The 17,679-nt window shown below is 47.0% G+C and overlaps 1 protein-coding gene across 2 annotated transcripts in view; it reads right to left on the bottom strand.

Moving 5' to 3' along the window:
• Positions 1 to 17,679, bottom strand: part of DNAJC5G (DnaJ heat shock protein family (Hsp40) member C5 gamma) — a 167,179-nt gene that overhangs the window by 33,188 nt on the left and 116,312 nt on the right. For both annotated transcript variants that reach the window (XM_069233585.1, XM_069233586.1), the window contains exon 4: positions 10,876 to 11,026. In XM_069233585.1, the coding sequence (XP_069089686.1) occupies positions 10,876 to 11,026 (151 nt within the window). The remainder of the gene's footprint in view (positions 1 to 10,875; positions 11,027 to 17,679) is intronic.

Below are 17,679 nucleotides of genomic sequence, written 5' to 3'. Positions count from 1 at the left end.
AACATTGTGCAGCCTATGTGAACAGCTACACAGGCCAAATTGTTGAAAAGAAAATCAATAGTAGTGTAAATTAATGTTCAAACACCTTTTTATTCTAGAAATGTAATAACAAATACATTCTCATACTTTATTTACACCTCTGATGAGAATAAAACAATGCAGGGCAGTGTAGCCCATAGGCTGCCATTATACAGAATGTAAATAGAGCTGTGCCTTTAAGAAAAGTAAAGTCTTCCTGTTTCCCATCATGCACAGCAAAAGGCAGTTGCCTCAGTTCTTTTTTGGAGGCTATTACCTGACATGAAGAAAAAACAAAACATTTGTTGGAGTACCCACCTCCATAATATTCATGTTCTATGTCAACTCCACCGGGGAGGAGGGAGGGTTGCTTATGACTATCATGGAAATACCCCTACGAGAGAACTGGAGTTACAGGTAAGAAACCATTCCTTCTCTCGTAGGGGATTTCCATGTATAGTCATAAGCATTGAATAGAGTAGCAAGCCCATCCCCATAGCCGCGGTGGAGTCGATATAAGAATACTGAGAAAAACATGAATCATGCAAACAAATTCTTGAGCAAAGCCTGTCCAACCTGAGCATCTGCCCTAGCGTCTGTATCAAGGCAGTAATGCTTAGTAAAGGTATGGACCGACCTCCAAGTGGCAGCCTTGCATATTTCTGCCAAAGGGACATTTCTCATCAAGGCTACAGTAGCTGCTTTCCCTCTGGTCGAGTGGGCTTTTGGTCTACCACCAAGGGATTTGTTTGCTAACTGATAACATAACATTATACATGAAACAATCCACCTGGATAAAGATTGTTTAGATGTGCCCAAACCTGTTCTGATTGGGCCATAGTTAATAAAAAGCTGTTGTGATTTTCGTAAGCTTTTTGTCCTGTCCAAGTAAAATTTCAATACTCTCTTTACATCCAGAGAGTGCAGAGTTCTCTCAGCAGGAGTAGCTGGATTCTGAAAGAAAGTCGGTAATGAAATTGTTTGGTTCACATGGAAGTCGGAGACTACCTTAGGTAGAAATTTTGGATGAGTTCTCATTACCACTTTTGCAGAATGAAAAACAGTGTAGGGTTCCTGAGCGCAAAGGGCCTGGATTTCGCTGACCCTACGCGCTGAAGTGATTGCCACCAGAAAAGCAGCTTTCCATGTGAGATGCTGCAGCGATGCCTTGTGTATCGGCTCGAATGGCGGCAGCATCAGACGTGATAAGACAACGTTCAGTTCCCATGGAGGAGAAGGCTTTCTAATGGGAGGAAAAACCTTTTTTAAACCTTCTAGGAAATCCTTAATAATCGGAATCCGAAAAAAGGAAGTTTGTGAAGGACTCTTTCTGTATGCTGTTATCGCCGCCAAGTGAACTTTTATTGACGACAGTTGTAAGCCCGATTTTGCCAAACTTAACAAGTATGGTAAGATAGATTGTTCTCCACAAGAAACCGGGTCAATGTTGTTGTGTAAACACCAAATGCAGAATCTCTTCCACTTGCTTGCATAGGCTGATCGTGTGGAAGGGCGTTTTGCTTCCCTCAGAATTTCCATACAGTCCTGAGGTAAGTTCAAATGTCCATATTGCACTAGCTCAGGAGCCATGCTGCCAAACTCAACGATGAGGGGTTGGGATGAGATATCTGCCCTCTGAACTTCGTGAGAAGGTCCGGGCGATATGGTAGCCTGATGTGTGGTTTGAGTGACCGGTGAAGAAGGTCTGGGAACCACCACTGGCGTGGCCACTCCGGAGCAATTAGGATCATTTTGGTCTGAGCATTGGACAGCTTCTGGAGAACTGCCGGAATCAGGGGAAGCGGTGGAAAGGCGTAAAGAAATGCCCCTGACCAGCTTATCCATAGGGCATTCCCCAGTGTCCCTGGATGGTAATATCTGGAGGCGAAGTTTTGGCATTTTTTGTTTTCTGGGGTTGCGAATAGGTCTGTAGAAGGGGTACCCCAGAGTGCGAAAATGGAATGAACGACGTCGTCGTGTAGTACCCATTCGTGGTTCTCGCTTATTACCCGACTGAGGGCATCCGCTTGAACATTCTGGATGCCGGGCAGGTGAGTTGCCACTAGCGACAGGTTCCTGGCTAGAAGCCAATGCCAGATTGTCTGGGCCTCTCTGGATAAAATTCTGGACCTGGTGCCTCCTTGTTTGTTCACATAGTACATAGTGGCCACGTTGTCTGTCTGAAGAAGGAGAGTTTCCGTTCTCAGAGAGGGAAGGAAGGCTTTGAGCGCAAGGTGGACTGCGCGAAGTTCCAGCAGGTTGATGTGATAGAGACTCTCTTTCTGTGACCACTCGCCTTGGACTCGAAGATGTTCCATGTGCGCCCCCCATCCGAGCAGTGACGCATCTGTTACGATGGTTTGAGATGGAGGTCGTTGTTGGAACGGAATCCCCACCAAGAGATTGCTGGGCAAACACCACCACTTGAGGGATTGTAGGGTGTGAGGAGACAGCAGGACTTTGTTCTCCCAATCGTCCCTCAGTTGACACCACTGATCCTCTAGATTTTCCTGCAATGGTCTCATATGGAGACGAGCATTGGGAACCAGATGGATACAAGACGCCATCGAGCCCAGTAGAGAAGCTATTATTCTTGCAGTGGCTTGAGGTCTTTCCTGCAGTTGTTTGCACTTTTGGAGAATCGATAACCGTCGTTCCTCCGAAGGAAACACCTTTCCTAGCTTGGTATCTACAATGGCCCCTAAGTAATGCAACCTCTGAACAGGTGTTGCTGTTGATTTCAGAAGATTGACTTGAAGACCAAGTTTTTGTAGCAGTTGTAGAGTCCATTCGAAATGCTGCTGTGCCTCGAGATAGCTGGAGGCCTTTATGAGCCAATCGTCTAGATAGGGATAGACGAATATTCGCTGTTTCCTCAAGTGGGCGGCTACTACCGCCATGCATTTGGAAAAAGTCCTTGGCGCTGATTTTAGGCCGAACGGTAGAACTGCAAATTGGTAATGGCGTTTTCCGACAGTGAACCTTAGGAATTTTCGATGTTTCTTGGCTACTGGGATATGGAAGTAAGCGTCGCAAAGATCTATCGCACATAGCCAGTCGCCCTGACGTAAATGTGGGTAAATTTGGTGTAAGGCTAACATCCTGAATTTTTCTTTGCGAATCCATTTGTTTGCTGTCCTCAGATCTAAGATGGGACGAAACTCTTGTTTGTCTTTTTTCTGTACAAGGAAATATCTCGAATAAATCCCCTTCCCATGTTGGCTGATGGGAACGGGTTCTATGGCTCTTTTTTGCAATAGGATATTGACCTCTAACTGCAGAGCTTCGAGATGGTGGTTGGCTGTTTTGGGTGGAACAGATGGTGGAGAACTGGTGAATCTGAGAGCGTAACCATGTCTCACAATATTCAATACCCAGGCGTCTGTTGTGATGCGTAGCCACTCGTCTAGATGATTTGAGATACTTCCCCCTACCGGAGTGGGTAACGGAGGAGGGGGAAGCAAAGATTCAGGGCCTAGACGTGGGAGTTTGTCGAGGTGTCTGGGTCTGAGGTGTTGAACGACCCCTTGTCAACTTTCTGGAGAAGCCCCTCTGATGCTGCTGCTGCTGCTGTTGCTGAGGGCGTGAAGACGACCAATGTGGAGCCTGATACCTGTGGGTGAACAGTCTTCTTTGATATGGGCGGAATCCCTTTCGCTGTTCTTTAGGTCGCTCTATGCCTACCGCTTTTAAGGTATCCAGCTCCGACTTCATTCTGGCCATCTCATCATCGGCATGAGAGCCGAATAAAGTGGAGCCTGAGAAAGGCAGGTTCTGTATCCTCTGCTGTGCTTCGGGTTTAAGCGATGTAAGCCGCAGCCATGCATGTCTCCTGAGCGCTATACCATGAGCATAGTTATGTGCGGATAGAGTTGAAGCATATGCCGCAGCACTTATGATCTGGTTAGAAACCATTGCTCCCTCGCTCACGACCTCTAGGAAATCTTCCCTTTTGTCCCTAGGGAGATGCTCTGAGAACTGTAGTATAGAGTCCCAGAGGGATCGATCATATCTCCCTAATAAAGCAGTGGCACTGGCTGCTTTCATGGTGATAGATGCCGTCGAGCATACTTTTCTTCCTGCAGCATCGATCTTTCTGCTTTCTTTGTCTGGGGGAGCAGAGGAAGACGGTGACGTCGAATGCGATTTCTTCGCTGCCACTATAACTACCGAGTCTGGTACTGGGTCCGACCTCAAGAATAGAGGATCTTGCTCTGGTGGACGGTACTTTTTAATGAGTCTGGAAGGAGCAGACTTTGTTGTAGCCGGCGTGAGAAAAATGTCCATTGCCGGTTCAATAAGACCCGGAACCAGTGGAAGTAAAGGTCGTGAAGATGTCCTTTGATGCAAGGTCTCAAAGATTACTGATGTCGATTGGGCTGGAGCTGCTAGCGGGATATTCAGCTTGGTTGCCCCTCTCACTAAGACCTCCTGAAATGTGTTGACATCATCTATGGGAGACACTCTTGGGGATGGTGAGTCTGATAAGGTTGGAGAGTAGTCTCGTGTGGACGATGAAGAATGTCCATGATGTGATTGACGACGGTGCCTTGAGGTAGATGTACGTCTCGAGGAATAACCAGAACGCCCTGCAGATCGCGTTGGAGTCCTCGGAACAGGTTCTGGAGGAGGCGCCGGAAGAGGAGCCGTAGGTGTTACCGGCGTCTGTGGTAAAGGCGACTGCCTTTGTGAGAGCTGTGGTGATGCTGGAAGTAGGATAAGCGAGGCCGAGGATTCTGAGGTTGTATAAACCCTTCTAGGCCTCTTAGATGGTCTTCTCGACGTCGAAGCACTCCTCGACGTCGAACTGCGGTGACGCCGAGTGCCTCTAGACGTCGACTCGTCTCGCCGCTGAGAACCTCTCGACGACGAACCTCGACGTCGGTGCAGTGACGGTGAACGCCTCCGACGGCGAACACTGTCTCTCGACGGCGATCTCCCTCGCCGTGTCGACGGCGAGCCCGACTCGGATCTCCTTGGCGTGGACTGTGTTCGCCGTGTCGACGGCGACCCAGATCCTCTCGACGTCGGGTGTCTTCGCCGCCTCGACGGCGAAATAGCTGTCGACGGCGAACGATGTCGTTTTCTCGCCGGCGAAGCACTCCTCGACGGCGAACATGTTGGCGCCGTTCCCTGCTTCGACGTCGACGCTCTCGACGTCGTCGGAGATCTATGTCGTTTTTCAGCAGGTCTGGAAGGAGTCATGGAGGAAACAGGTTGAGCCCTGGTAGAAGTCTGACCTTCTCCTCGCTCTGTAGTGGAATGGCCACTTTTTCTCCTGTCCTCTTTCGCCTGGAGTCGGATCTTCTCTCTGTCACGAAGGGTTCTTCTAGAGAAGGTTTTACAGATGTCACACGACTCCGGTTTGTGGCTGGATGGAAGACAAATTATACAGACCCTATGTAAATCTGTTTTAGCCTTCTTTCTTCCACAAGAAGGACATTTATCAAAAAGTGAAGGCATTTCTAACTAGAAAAACCTCAAAATTCTGTCAGAATTTAACAGAAATCAGTAGAAAATGATCACTCAAAGGTAAAAACGTCGAGTGAAAATGAAATTCAGAAGATATTTCAATGAATTTCTGTCACAAAAGCTTTTGTGAGGTAGAGCTCAATGCTTCAGGGTCCTGTCAGCAGGAGCCGGAAAAAAGAACTGAGGCAACTGCCTTTTGCTGTGCATGATGGGAAACAGGAAGACTTTACTTTTCTTAAAGGCACAGCTCTATTTACATTCTGTATAATGGCAGCCTATGGGCTACACTGCCCTGCATTGTTTTATTCTCATCAGAGGTGTAAATAAAGTATGAGAATGTATTTGTTATTACATTTCTAGAATAAAAAGGTGTTTGAACATTAATTTACACTACTATTGATTTTCTTTTCAACAATTTGGCCTGTGTAGCTGTTCACATAGGCTGCACAATGTTATTCTTAAGTGTTTTTTGACAGACCTTTTCTTTAAACGGCTGGTGTTTGCACTTAAGAATATACTTCACATCAGTGCTCCGGGGTCCCCGCAGGCGCGCGGAACTATTCAATGCTTATGACTATACATGGAAATCCCCTACGAGAGAAATATGATACTAGTGTCACAAACAAAATAAGCAGACATTTTTAAACATGAAGAACAAGTTACTTACCTTTGGCAAGAGCATATCTAACTGTAGATTCCTCATCTTTTGAATATTTACCCAGGTGTCAGACTGGATCTGAAAAGTTTTTAGCAGTACCCCCTCCACGCCGGTAGGTAACGCAGATGGCTCTGCACTGTCAGATATGACATGTGTGGGCCTATGTAGGCAGCACCCATGCATGCCGACGTCCGCTGCTTTTTGGCCCATCCACGCCCATAGACACGGAGCTCATATCAGATCAATCGTGACCAGTGCACAGATCTTTGTGATAGGATCTTACATAATAGAGCCCAGTTCACAGAACAGGGAAGCAAAAGGGTAGGTGAGGAATCTGCCGTTAGATAAAGGTTTCTACCAAAAATAGCATTACCGAAGTTAAGTAACTTGTTCTTCTGACAAACTTCTAACTGCAGATTCCTCACCTTTCGAATAGATAGCAAAGCAGTACCTCCCAGGTGGTGGGCCTGTGTACTATCTCAAATCTAGTAGTCCTGCAGGACGGAATGGGCAAAATGCCCACCTCCATGGACCTGACTATACAGACAGTAGTGCTTTGAGAACTACGAATTACCACCCACATAGCCTCCATCTCTCACAGATGGCCTCCCCAACCGAGAAGCAATGGACCGGTCACCACTGTGAGCTCCAGGTGGGTAAGGGCCTGCAACTGACCTATTCACAATCCTGCAGCCATCACTTTAGATCTTCTGCAGTCTCCTCTGAAACCTAGACAGACAGGAAAGATCTCCCCCGGTGCTTGCCCACTGGGACGTCAGATCCCACTGCAGAGCCCTCTGGCGTGCTGGATGCCAGATGCAGGAGACCATCAGTCCCAGCAGCTTTGGAGTCATCTTCACTGAGATCCAGGACAGAGGCTAAAACATTGTAGTCATAGTCCTAATGTCCTGGACTCACCACTCCAGGGGACAGGTGCAAACTGCAACATGTCCAGAATGATTCCAATGAAAGACAGCGCCTGCAAATGGGTCGTGTGTAACTTTGGCACACTGGTAGTGAACCCCAGTAATGTTCTGCCATAGTCTGGAGGTGGTTGACGACTGCCTGAAGTGAGCCTGTCTTCAACAGTCAGTTGTCTAGCTAGAGGGAAGACTCAAACCCCCAACTTCTGAAGATAAGCTCCTACCACTGCCATCACTTTTGTGAATATCTGACGGGCGCTGGTAAGGCCAAAAGGGAGAATGGTGAACTGCAAATGCTTGTGGCCTACTATGGCTGTGGGCCTGCAGGTCACGGATGTGGGAATAAGCGCCCTGCAGGTTCAGTAACTGGACTTCTTACACTTCTTTTTGGATTTGATCAGAGACGTAGATTGTGAATATCACTTGTCACAAGAGCGTCCTCTGGACCTGCACCCTATCTTCAGACCTCGACTGATCCCAGTTCCGGGTCTTGCAGTGCAGAGCTTTACCTTCCTGTCTCGAATGGTCTTGGTGTGTGTAGGAAGTTGGCTCTGTATGTGCTATTTCAAAGTAAGGAATAGCATGCACAGAGTCCAAGGGTTCCCCTTAGAGGTAAAATAGTGGTAAAAATAGATAATACTAATGCTCTATTTTGTGGTAGTGTGGTCGAGCAGTAGGCTTATCCAAGGAGTAGTGTTAAGCATTTGTTGTACATACACATAGACAATAAATGAGGTACACACACTCAGAGACAAATCCAGCCAATAGGTTTTTATATAGAAAAATATCTTTTCTTAGTTTATTTTAAGAACCACAGGTTCAAATTCTACATGTAATATCTCATTCGAAAGGTATTGCAGGTAAGTACTTTAGGAACTTCAAATCATCAAAATTGCATGTATACTTTTCAAGTTATTCACAAATAGCTGTTTTAAAAGTGGACACAGTGCAATTTTCACAGTTCCTAGGGGAGGTAAGTATTTGTTAGGTTAACCAGGTAAGTAAGACACTTACAGGGCTTAGTTCTTGTTCCAAGGTAGCCCACCGTTGGGGGTTCAGAGCAACCCCAAAGTCACCACACCAGCAGCTCAGGGCCGGTCAGGTGCAGAGTTCAAAGTGGTGCCCAAAACACATAGGCTAGAATGGAGAGAAGGGGGTGCCCCGGTTCCGGTCTGCTTGCAGGTAAGTACCCGCGTCTTCGGAGGGCAGACCAGGGGTGTTTTGTAGGGCACCGGGGGGGACACAAGCCCACACAGAAATTTCACCCTCAGCAGCGCGGGGGCGGCCGGGTGCAGTGTAGAAACAAGCGTCGGGTTTGTAATGGAAGTCAATGGGAGATCTAGGGATCTCTTCAGCGCTGCAGGCAGGCAAGGGGGGGGTTCCTCGGGGAAACCTCCACTTGGTCAAGGGAGAGGGACTCCTGGGGGTCACTCCTCCAGTGAAAGTCCGGTCCTTCAGGTCCTGGGGGCTGCGGGTGCAGGGTCTCTCCCAGGTGTCGGGACTTAGGATTCAAAGAGTCGCGGTCAGGGGAAGCCTCGGGATTCCCTCTGCAGGCGGCGCTGTGGGGGCTCAGGGGGGACAGGTTTTTGTACTCACAGTCTTAGAGTAGTCCTGGGGTCCCTCCTGAGGTGTTGGATCGCCACCAGCCGAGTCGGGGTCGCCGGGTGCAGGGTTGCAAGTCTCACGCTTCTTGCGGGGAGCTTGCAGGGTTCTTTAAAGCTGCTGGAAACAAAGTTGCAGCTTTTCTTGGAGCAGGTCCGCTGTCCTCGGGAGTTTCTTGTCTTTTCGAAGCAGGGGCAGTCCTCAGAGGATGTCGAGGTCGCTGGTCCCTTTGGAAGGCGTCGCTGGAGCAGGATCTTTGGAAGGCAGGAGACAGGCCGGTGAGTTTCTGGAGCCAAGGCAGTTGTCGTCTTCTGGTGTTCCTCTGCAGGGGTTTTTCAGCTAGGCAGTCCTTCTTCTTGTAGTTGCAGGAATCTAATTTTCTAGGGTTCAGGGTAGCCCTTAAATACTAAATTTAAGGGCGTGTTTAGGTCTGGGGGGTTAGTAGCCAATGGCTACTAGCCCTGAGGGTGGGTACACCCTCTTTGTGCCTCCTCCCAAGGGGAGGGGGTCACAATCCTAACCCTATTGGGGGAATCCTCCATCTGCAAGATGGAGGATTTCTAAAAGTTAGAGTCACTTCAGCTCAGGACACCTTAGGGGCTGTCCTGACTGGCCAGTGACTCCTCCTTGTTGCTTTCTTTGTTCCCTCCAGCCTTGCCGACAAAAGTGGGGGCCGTGGCCGGAGGGGGCGGGCAACTCCACTAAGCTGGAGTGCCCTGCTGGGCTGTGACAAAGGGGTGAGCCTTTGAGGCTCACCGCCAGGTGTCACAGCTCCTGCCTGGGGGAGGTGTTAGCATCTCCACCCAGTGCAGGCTTTGTTACTGGCCTCAGAGTGACAAAGGCACTCTCCCCATGGGGCCAGCAACATGTCTCTGGTGTGGCAGGCTGCTGGAACTAGTCAGCCTACACAGACAGTCGGTTAAGTTTCAGGGGGCACCTCTATGGTGCCCTCTGTGGTGTATTTTACAATAAAATGTACACTGGCATCAGTGTGCATTTATTGTGCTGAGAAGTTTGATACCAAACTTCCCAGTTTTCAGTGTAGCCATTATGGTGCTGTGGAGTTTGTGTTTGACAGACTCCCAGACCATATACTCTTATGGCTACCCTGCACTTACAATGTCTAAGGTTTTGTTTAGACACTGTAGGGGTACCATGCTCATGCACTGGTACCCTCACCTATGGTATAGTGCACCCTGCCTTAGGGCTGTAAGGCCTGCTAGAGGGGTGTCTTACCTATACTGCATAGGCAGTGAGAGGCTGGCATGGCACCCTGAGGGGAGTGCCATGTCGACTTACTCGTTTTGTCCTCACTAGCACACACAAGCTGGCAAGCAGTGTGTCTGTGCTGAGTGAGAGGTCTCCAGGGTGGCATAAGACATGCTGCAGCCCTTAGAGACCTTCCTTGGCATCAGGGCCCTTGGTACTAGAAGTACCAGTTACAAGGGACTTATCTGGATGCCAGGGTCTGCCAATTGTGGATACAAAAGTACAGGTTAGGGAAAGAACACTGGTGCTGGGGCCTGGTTAGCAGGCCTCAGCACACTTTCAATTGTAAACATAGCATCAGCAAAGGCAAAAAGTCAGGGGGCAACCATGCCAAGGAGGCATTTCCTTACAGTGTGCATCAAGAAACAATGAATGCAGGCCTTGGAATTGTGGCCTGACCCAAGGTAAACCATATGTGTGTCAGTCACAGACATTTGTTTGTGACATTTCTTACCGGATTTAAATCCTTTAGCTTTGGGAGGTGACATTTCCCCTTGCACAGTATATTTTGGTGGAATTTTTTTGTAGTAGTGTCTGAATAAGAATACGAGTAGCTCTGGATCTGTGCCTGTTGGTGCAGAAAAAAAGGAACTGAGGTCAGCCCGCATGGGTGGCACCTACATAGGGCCACACACGTCTTACTCAGCGCAGAACAAAGTTGACGAGGAGCCATTGGTTCCACCTGCAGGAACGCAGGGGTACTGCTAAAGATGTTCCAGATCCAGCCTGACACCTGAGGGAATAGTCAAAAGGTGAGGAATCTGCAGATAGAAGTCTATCAGAATTTTATTTTTTTGTATTTCCAGAAATTAGGTTTTGTTTTTACAGGTCAAAACATTTCTTCTAGGATACAAAGTGATCTGCAGCAGGATATGTGCACAATAGAATAGAACACTCTTCCACTTCCCTGCTCAACACATGTGCATTACTCACCTTCCTCGGCTCTTATCTGTGCCTCCAAATCATCTGGATTTACATATTTGTAAGACTCGTCCTCCTGGGGACCCTTGCATCGCCCACAGCAGAAACAGCAGCAACAGCAGCAGCAGCATCCTGTGATGAGACCACAGCACACCACCAGGGCCTGCAAAAAAGACACACAATTTAAGATACATTGTACTCACACAGTTAGAGCTCATGGCACAGGAGACACTGGCAACTCATGCTTCACCGCAGCATCCCCTGGCCAGACCTGTGGTGGAACACATTGCCACAGTAAGAGAGGATTTAAATAGTAAAGAGATACTACGTAAACAGCAGATGACAGTGGCAATGGTCAGAAATGTAAGAGGTGGTGTTCATCTCTTAATTAGCCCACTATTTGATATCATAAACTCCTGCAGAGATAAACATCATGTACTCTTCACCACAGCTGAAAAGCAGCTCTTCTTCTCCCTTTTACCTATTGCTGGAGCTATTAAACTTTGCTCCATCCACAATGCCAAATGGCGTCTGCTGCTTTCTGAAGGCGTGCAGTTTAGTAGCAATATATGTCTTTCGCCATAGCACAGTGTAGACCAATTCTATGGCTTCTTAACATTGCTGGGGGTTTGATGTGCAAACTATTGTATGTAGGCTGTATTTTGTCCAGGCAGTGAGAACCCAATGAGGTGGTTGTGTCTTAAATTGTCCACCTAATGGGAGTGAATGCCCATATGCAGTTTGTGGATTATCCCAGAAAAAAGCAGAGGGAGATGGGGAAACGGGGATACCTTCTGCCTAACCAATGCAAGAGTGATCACAAGATTGTGTTTCGCTCAGTTTGCAGATGAGTGTTTTCCAGCTTGTACCACAGAATGCCATGTTAAGAAGGGTGGCAGGAAGGTGGCAGGACGACGAGTCGGGTAAACTTCCTCCACACAAGGACGATCAATTCACTCTAGTTCATTACAGTTTGCCTCCAGTTCTGAAGTTTGTAACTACAAATCGCAGTTGTGTTCAATGGAAGACTACAATACCCATAATGCATTAGGCTTTTGCACAAAAGTCCAGGCCTAGAAGCAGTATCAATCATAATGAACCAGGTGGTCAGCTACCCCGCTCTTATATTTTGTTTTCAGATTACAAGACGGGTGCAAAGAATAGGCAGCTGGCATTTTAGCCTGAGGAGGAATACCAAGACATGATACCAGACTGCCTGGGACTAAAAAATGGGTGTTGTTAGAGGGGGTACAAGTATACAACGGCGCATCAACTGGCGTTCCATAGTGCACAGGAGATACTGATGGTAGGGGGCCAGTGGTTTTTGCATCTTCTTCCACCAGCCCAACAAAGAAGTGAAAAAGATAGGTGTGGGTCAACAATCACATCTCATTCAAGCATCAAAGGAGGTGGCAAAGGGATGCAATACTTATTTGGGGATCGCAGAAAATCAGAGAGCCCCTCTTGACCCAAACCAGAATTACCTACATTATGGCAATTATTTTCCAGGGATTAGAAAAAAAGTCAGTGATTGCTAGACTCCCACCATTTAACACAAGGACACTTCAACATGCCTAAAAACAAAGAATGCCCATTTACAACCTTGAAAATCATTTCACAAGCACTAAACTGTATCTACTAGCAGTCAGTGGTTAAAACCATCTGAGTTTAACTTGTTCACAAAGCATTATTGAGTGAAGAACAGGTGTTTGATAAAACTGGGTGCATGGGATCATTCAGATGTAAGTGTACACAGTCATGACATCAAAATTAAGGAAGTAAAATCCAGCGTGTGAGCTCTAGCACTCCAGACGCTAATTTAACAAGGGTCTGTCTATATCCCGATGAGGCAGAAAGACAAAGGCTTAAAGTTTTGGAGTTCACAGACCCCCACACTTCACATCTCCCTCGTTTTTATTTCTGGGCTCCTTAATCAACCTTGGCCAGGGCTGCATGATGAAGTCACTTACAGTACAAACATAGCAAAGAGAAAATGTTGCAGATATAATATTGGGATCCTGTTCTTCACATCCAGATCCTACCACGACCTTTACCTTCAGTCATCAGAGAATGACCAGCACAGTAGGGCCATGAACAAAATCCAAACCCACATTCCAGCTTCTAACTCCCCATCATCACTCAAATCGAAAGCCTAATACAAGACCAACCAACTGCGAACAAGTTGAAACCCCATCACAACCATGCCAATTCCCTGGTGAGAAGGCATTTTTCTTCTTTAACTCTATATCCCTCTCTCTGCTTCACATCACAGGAGCCCCTCCGCCATGCCCTATTATGAAAAGTGGTGTGGGCCCATTTTCCTTGCTAGCATTAAGGACCAGGGCACCTTTGCTACACACTGAGCAAGGACCGAGAAATGGGGGGCCTGAGGCAGGGGGTTAGATGTGTTTTTTTTTTTAGGACAGAGCTACAGAAAGCCTGCTTTGGGCATCAGGCTTAGGAGTGATGGCCACGTGGAATGGGCAGAGTAGACAGCCAGTAGACATCATTAATAGTTGGGACTACCAAGATGGCTGCCGTTTCTACATGTATTTTTTTTATTTTTTTTATTTACCGACGGACAGCGTTGAGTTCCGGGATAGGCGCGCATTGATTGCAGACTATTTATAACCTCCCCTGGACGCTGTGCCACTGTTTCCAGGCACGCGACCCAGGGTAGGTTTGGCTGCGGGACCGGAGGAAGACAGAAGTAAGTCCTCCATGCCGCTGTTGTCTTTTTGTCTCTTTTCAGCGCACATTCTTTAAAGACCGCGCTTTCCCCTAATAGGTTTGCGATGGCTTAAGTCACGGTCTGACTCCTTATGACACTTGTGCCAGCGCGCGCATTATTTTTGTAAAACCTCGCTCTCCCTTAACAAGTTTGTGCAAGCTTAGTTACGGGTGTTGTCAACTCATTTGTTGGCTGACAAGTCAGTAGATGCCCTTTCTCTACATGGGATGGTAAGCCCTCTGTGTCATGTCCATTGTGCCACACTTTGTTTCGGGGCAATTACGTTTATCACTTTTTTTTTTTCACGTTATAGACACCAATGTATGTCTCTGTTTCCATATTTATGCAGGGCGACCTACTGACCAATTGACGGTGACAAGTAGTCCTCGTTCAGTAAGTGACCTTCTAGCACTTATCTTTTGATATAAATAGGAGAAGTAGTAGTTCATGGTCCTGATGAAGCGCCATAGGATCATTCTTTGACCACAGAGGCGCGAAACATGTTGACCACACTGTGTTAGGACCAGGTACACCACCTCCTTTCCTTTCTTTCTTTTTTTTTTTTATCTTGGCCTGATCGGCATCATGATTTAATCATTCAAAATAAGGGAGGCTCAGAGCCAATTTTAATCCATTTTTCTCTCTCCTTTTTTTCTTAGTTGTCAGTACTTACTGCAGACCTCATTAGATCTGCTATACCATCTCCGGTTGAGAACCGCCACCGTACGTGGGGTGGTCCGCCAGACATTGCAGTGCCGGTCTGACGAGGAGACTGCCCAATGATGATGCTTAGCGTCCTAGTCGATGCTTGAGGGCTCTCCTGCTAATACTGACACTTCCTTTCTCTGCATGTAGATATATTGGAACAGTGTACTAATTCTATTTATAGGCTCAGAGTAGACAGCCAACAGAGCTGTAGGTATCATTGGTGCTGCAGCGAAATAAATACGTCTGCTTTCCTAGGCTTTCTTCCTTGCATTAGGGGACCAGTGAGTTGTTCCAGTGTTGCTTTGGACTTCACAGCAATGGCCAGAGGGAGGGGAAAAACTGAAGCATAGGAGACACTTTGATTTGTACATCAGAGACACAGGCGTGAGAGGGATGGCGGAGATAGCCTTCTTTGCAAAGAGGTAGTTATCATTAGTGAAGCAGGTGCAGTGGCACTGGGGCCCATTGCATCACAATTATAAGTGTTGTACTTTTAAAAGGGCGCACTGGCGATAGTTTTCCTTGCTAATATTGTGGGGGAGGGTACTCTTTTCGTAAAACAAGGGGTGCAGGTAAAATGTAGCTCCTAGTTTCCTTTTGGAACACGACAGACCGCCTGTTTCAAGACTGAAGTGAGGGTCCAGCATGGGAAGGCGTGAAAGAAGAGGAGTAGACATCCTGCATCGGAGGGCCGTAGCCACCATTAGTGCTGCAACTGCGGTTGCATTGGGGCCCAAGAGTGTGAAGGGCTCACAGCACCCCAATAACAGGGAACAGTGTTTTTGGTCAATTCTGTTCTTGTTTGATGCTCTTTTATAAGTTTTACATTTAGTGTGGCTTATGAGATACAGAAAAGCACCCCTAAAATGAACACAAAATACCAACCTCCTGCAATCAGCGACGACCCTCCCACTCCCTCAATCGTGGCCATAAAGGTTTGGAAGGGGGCACTACTTTAAAAAGTTTTACTTAAGGGGGAGTCAGTACAAAAACGTTGGAAGACATCTGCCCTGGTGTGACAGAGGACAGCACGAGTTGGCCAGATGCAGATACAGAGCTCTCAAAGTGGCATCCTCAGAGGTGGGAGCCCAGCAAGGTAAGATGGAGAAGGATGCCCAGGAAAATATAGCAGTAAAGTGAGGCACGAGGGTGTTTACAACACACGCTACCACTGTGGCAGACAAAAAGAGGTGCATCGAGGACTTTTAAATGCAGAAGTGCTGCAGGCAGGAATGCATAGACCGACCCTGCAGAGTGTGAACCTTCTGAGGAGTGACTACTCATGGCAGATGAAAGCATGCACTGACGTCTAGCAATGTGCTCCACTCAAATGTAGAGAAATAAACTGTAGACACAGTCAGTGATTGAGGTGGACTGCCGCGCAATAGAGTAACTCTCTGGTAGAATAAAGAATGTTGAACAGGGCTCGTAAATGACAACACGTAGGGTGACTGCAGCGGAGAATTATGTGGAAGACTGGCTAAAGAGTATATGAGCAGTCTTCCTTTAAGCCATGTGCAGTGGATGGTATCTTGAAGATGGACGCCCAATTAAAACATCTGAACAGCTGAAAGAAGGGGTGATCTTCATGTTTTCAGGTCCCTCAGTAGAGGTCTGCAGAACCCTTAGTGGATAATCTTGAAGAGACACTGCAAGATCTTTGGGGACTGCATGAAAAGTCATCACAGCAACTAGTGAAACGTGCATATTGTCTTCCTTCATGAAACCGACAAGATGAGAACAGCCAAGAACCCAAAAGGCGGACCAGTGGTGGTGGTTACCACATCTACACAAAGACACTTCGAAGGAAGCGTAAATTGCTGGTAGTGAAAGGGGAGCTGATGGTGAGAGGTCTATATGCATCTGTGAGATTCCAGTGAAACTTAGGGTGGAGTATGGGGGCTGACTGCATGTTTTCACGCAGGTGAAATCCGCAAAAGCATGTCTGGAGGGACTACCTTCTGAGTGAACGTTAGACTTGATATGCAGAGATAACACAAAGGGCCTGCCAGCCTTGGGGACTTTCTCACTTTAAGTACAGTGTGAAAGTGCTGGCGCCATCCTTCCATCCACCTGGAAGTAACACTCGCCCGTGTGTGCATACTGGCACCCAGGTGGTTTTCCTATTTCGGTACGAGAGCTGGCATCACTTGCCAGGGTGCGCACATTTGCGCATGGGTATTCGAATATAGGAACTGAGCCTGGTAGAGCAGGCCAGTATTGGCGCACTTGCACCTTTGTGGTGATTTTAACAAAGGTGCCCTAAATGCCCCGGCAGGCATGGGTGTGCGCCAGGGCATCGTGCCCCAGGGAGTGCCGAATACCCATACAAGTTCGCACTACCTATGAGAGTTGTTCTGTCCATAAGGTAAGTTGGGAGAAAGAGCCTTATTAAGTCTGGCTGCAATGGTAGATTTTTAGTATTGTGGTGTTTAGTATAATTGGATTTAGGATGACAAACAGCGTCTGATGGTAAAGCTGGTTTTGTTATTGATGTCACTTCTAAGAAGTGGGCATTTCTAGGTTCTGAAAGGGTTCTGGTGTCTTGTAAATTAGGCTTCATTCCATGGGTCAAGGGGGAAGAGCACATCTGTGCATTCCCCAGGCGACTGCTACAACACTTGGGCATCCAGAAAGGGGGGGAGGGAGCAGGGGTGTGGAATTCCTACATCCCAACTCCCAAGACATATGGTTTGGGGTCAAGGACAACAAGTTTTTATGTTTATTTAGTCCTTGGGACAAGTAGGCCCGACCCTCTGCAGTACACACCATTTGGCTACCAGTTTACAGGGAGGGGAACTGTCTGAAGGAAAGGTCATGTGTGTCTATGATAATGTTGTTCAAACTTGTATTTATGGTTCACTAATGGAAAGTCTTTATTATTAGGGTGATCAATCAAAATAAATGTAAGGTGACACTGCATTACTGACAGCGGTTCCAGTAAAAAAATAAAAAATAAAAAAATAAAGTTTGTAAACATTTGAAATGTTCAACAATACGAGGCTATACATATAATGCTCCCAGAATGCTTTTGGATTAGATGCAAATGCTTGCAGAAGCTTGCAAGCAAGTTTGTTGATTATTTGCTTTCAAAATAAAAGTTTCAGGAAAAAAAAATGCATATAGGAAAAAACAGTTTGGTTAAATTACTGTGAAATTTTAGGCAGTATTTATTCGAGGCATCATTTAGTAAACACTGATGCATGCTAGTATTTCCAAAAATATTCATAATGGAAAATCAGTGTAACCATTTTCAACAAGATTATGGGAAACGAAACAAAAAACAAGCACTGGCATAGCCAACTGATCCAACATTGGTGGTTAGTCTTGGTTTTGTCTATGCGTGTCTTGTTTTGACATGGCTTTTGTAACACTAT

This window comes from Pleurodeles waltl, chromosome 5 (genome assembly GCF_031143425.1).
Source record: "Pleurodeles waltl isolate 20211129_DDA chromosome 5, aPleWal1.hap1.20221129, whole genome shotgun sequence".
NCBI lineage: Eukaryota > Metazoa > Chordata > Amphibia > Caudata > Salamandridae > Pleurodeles > Pleurodeles waltl.
Note: the sequence above shows the minus strand (reverse complement) of the source record. Positions and strands in the feature narration are given on the sequence as shown.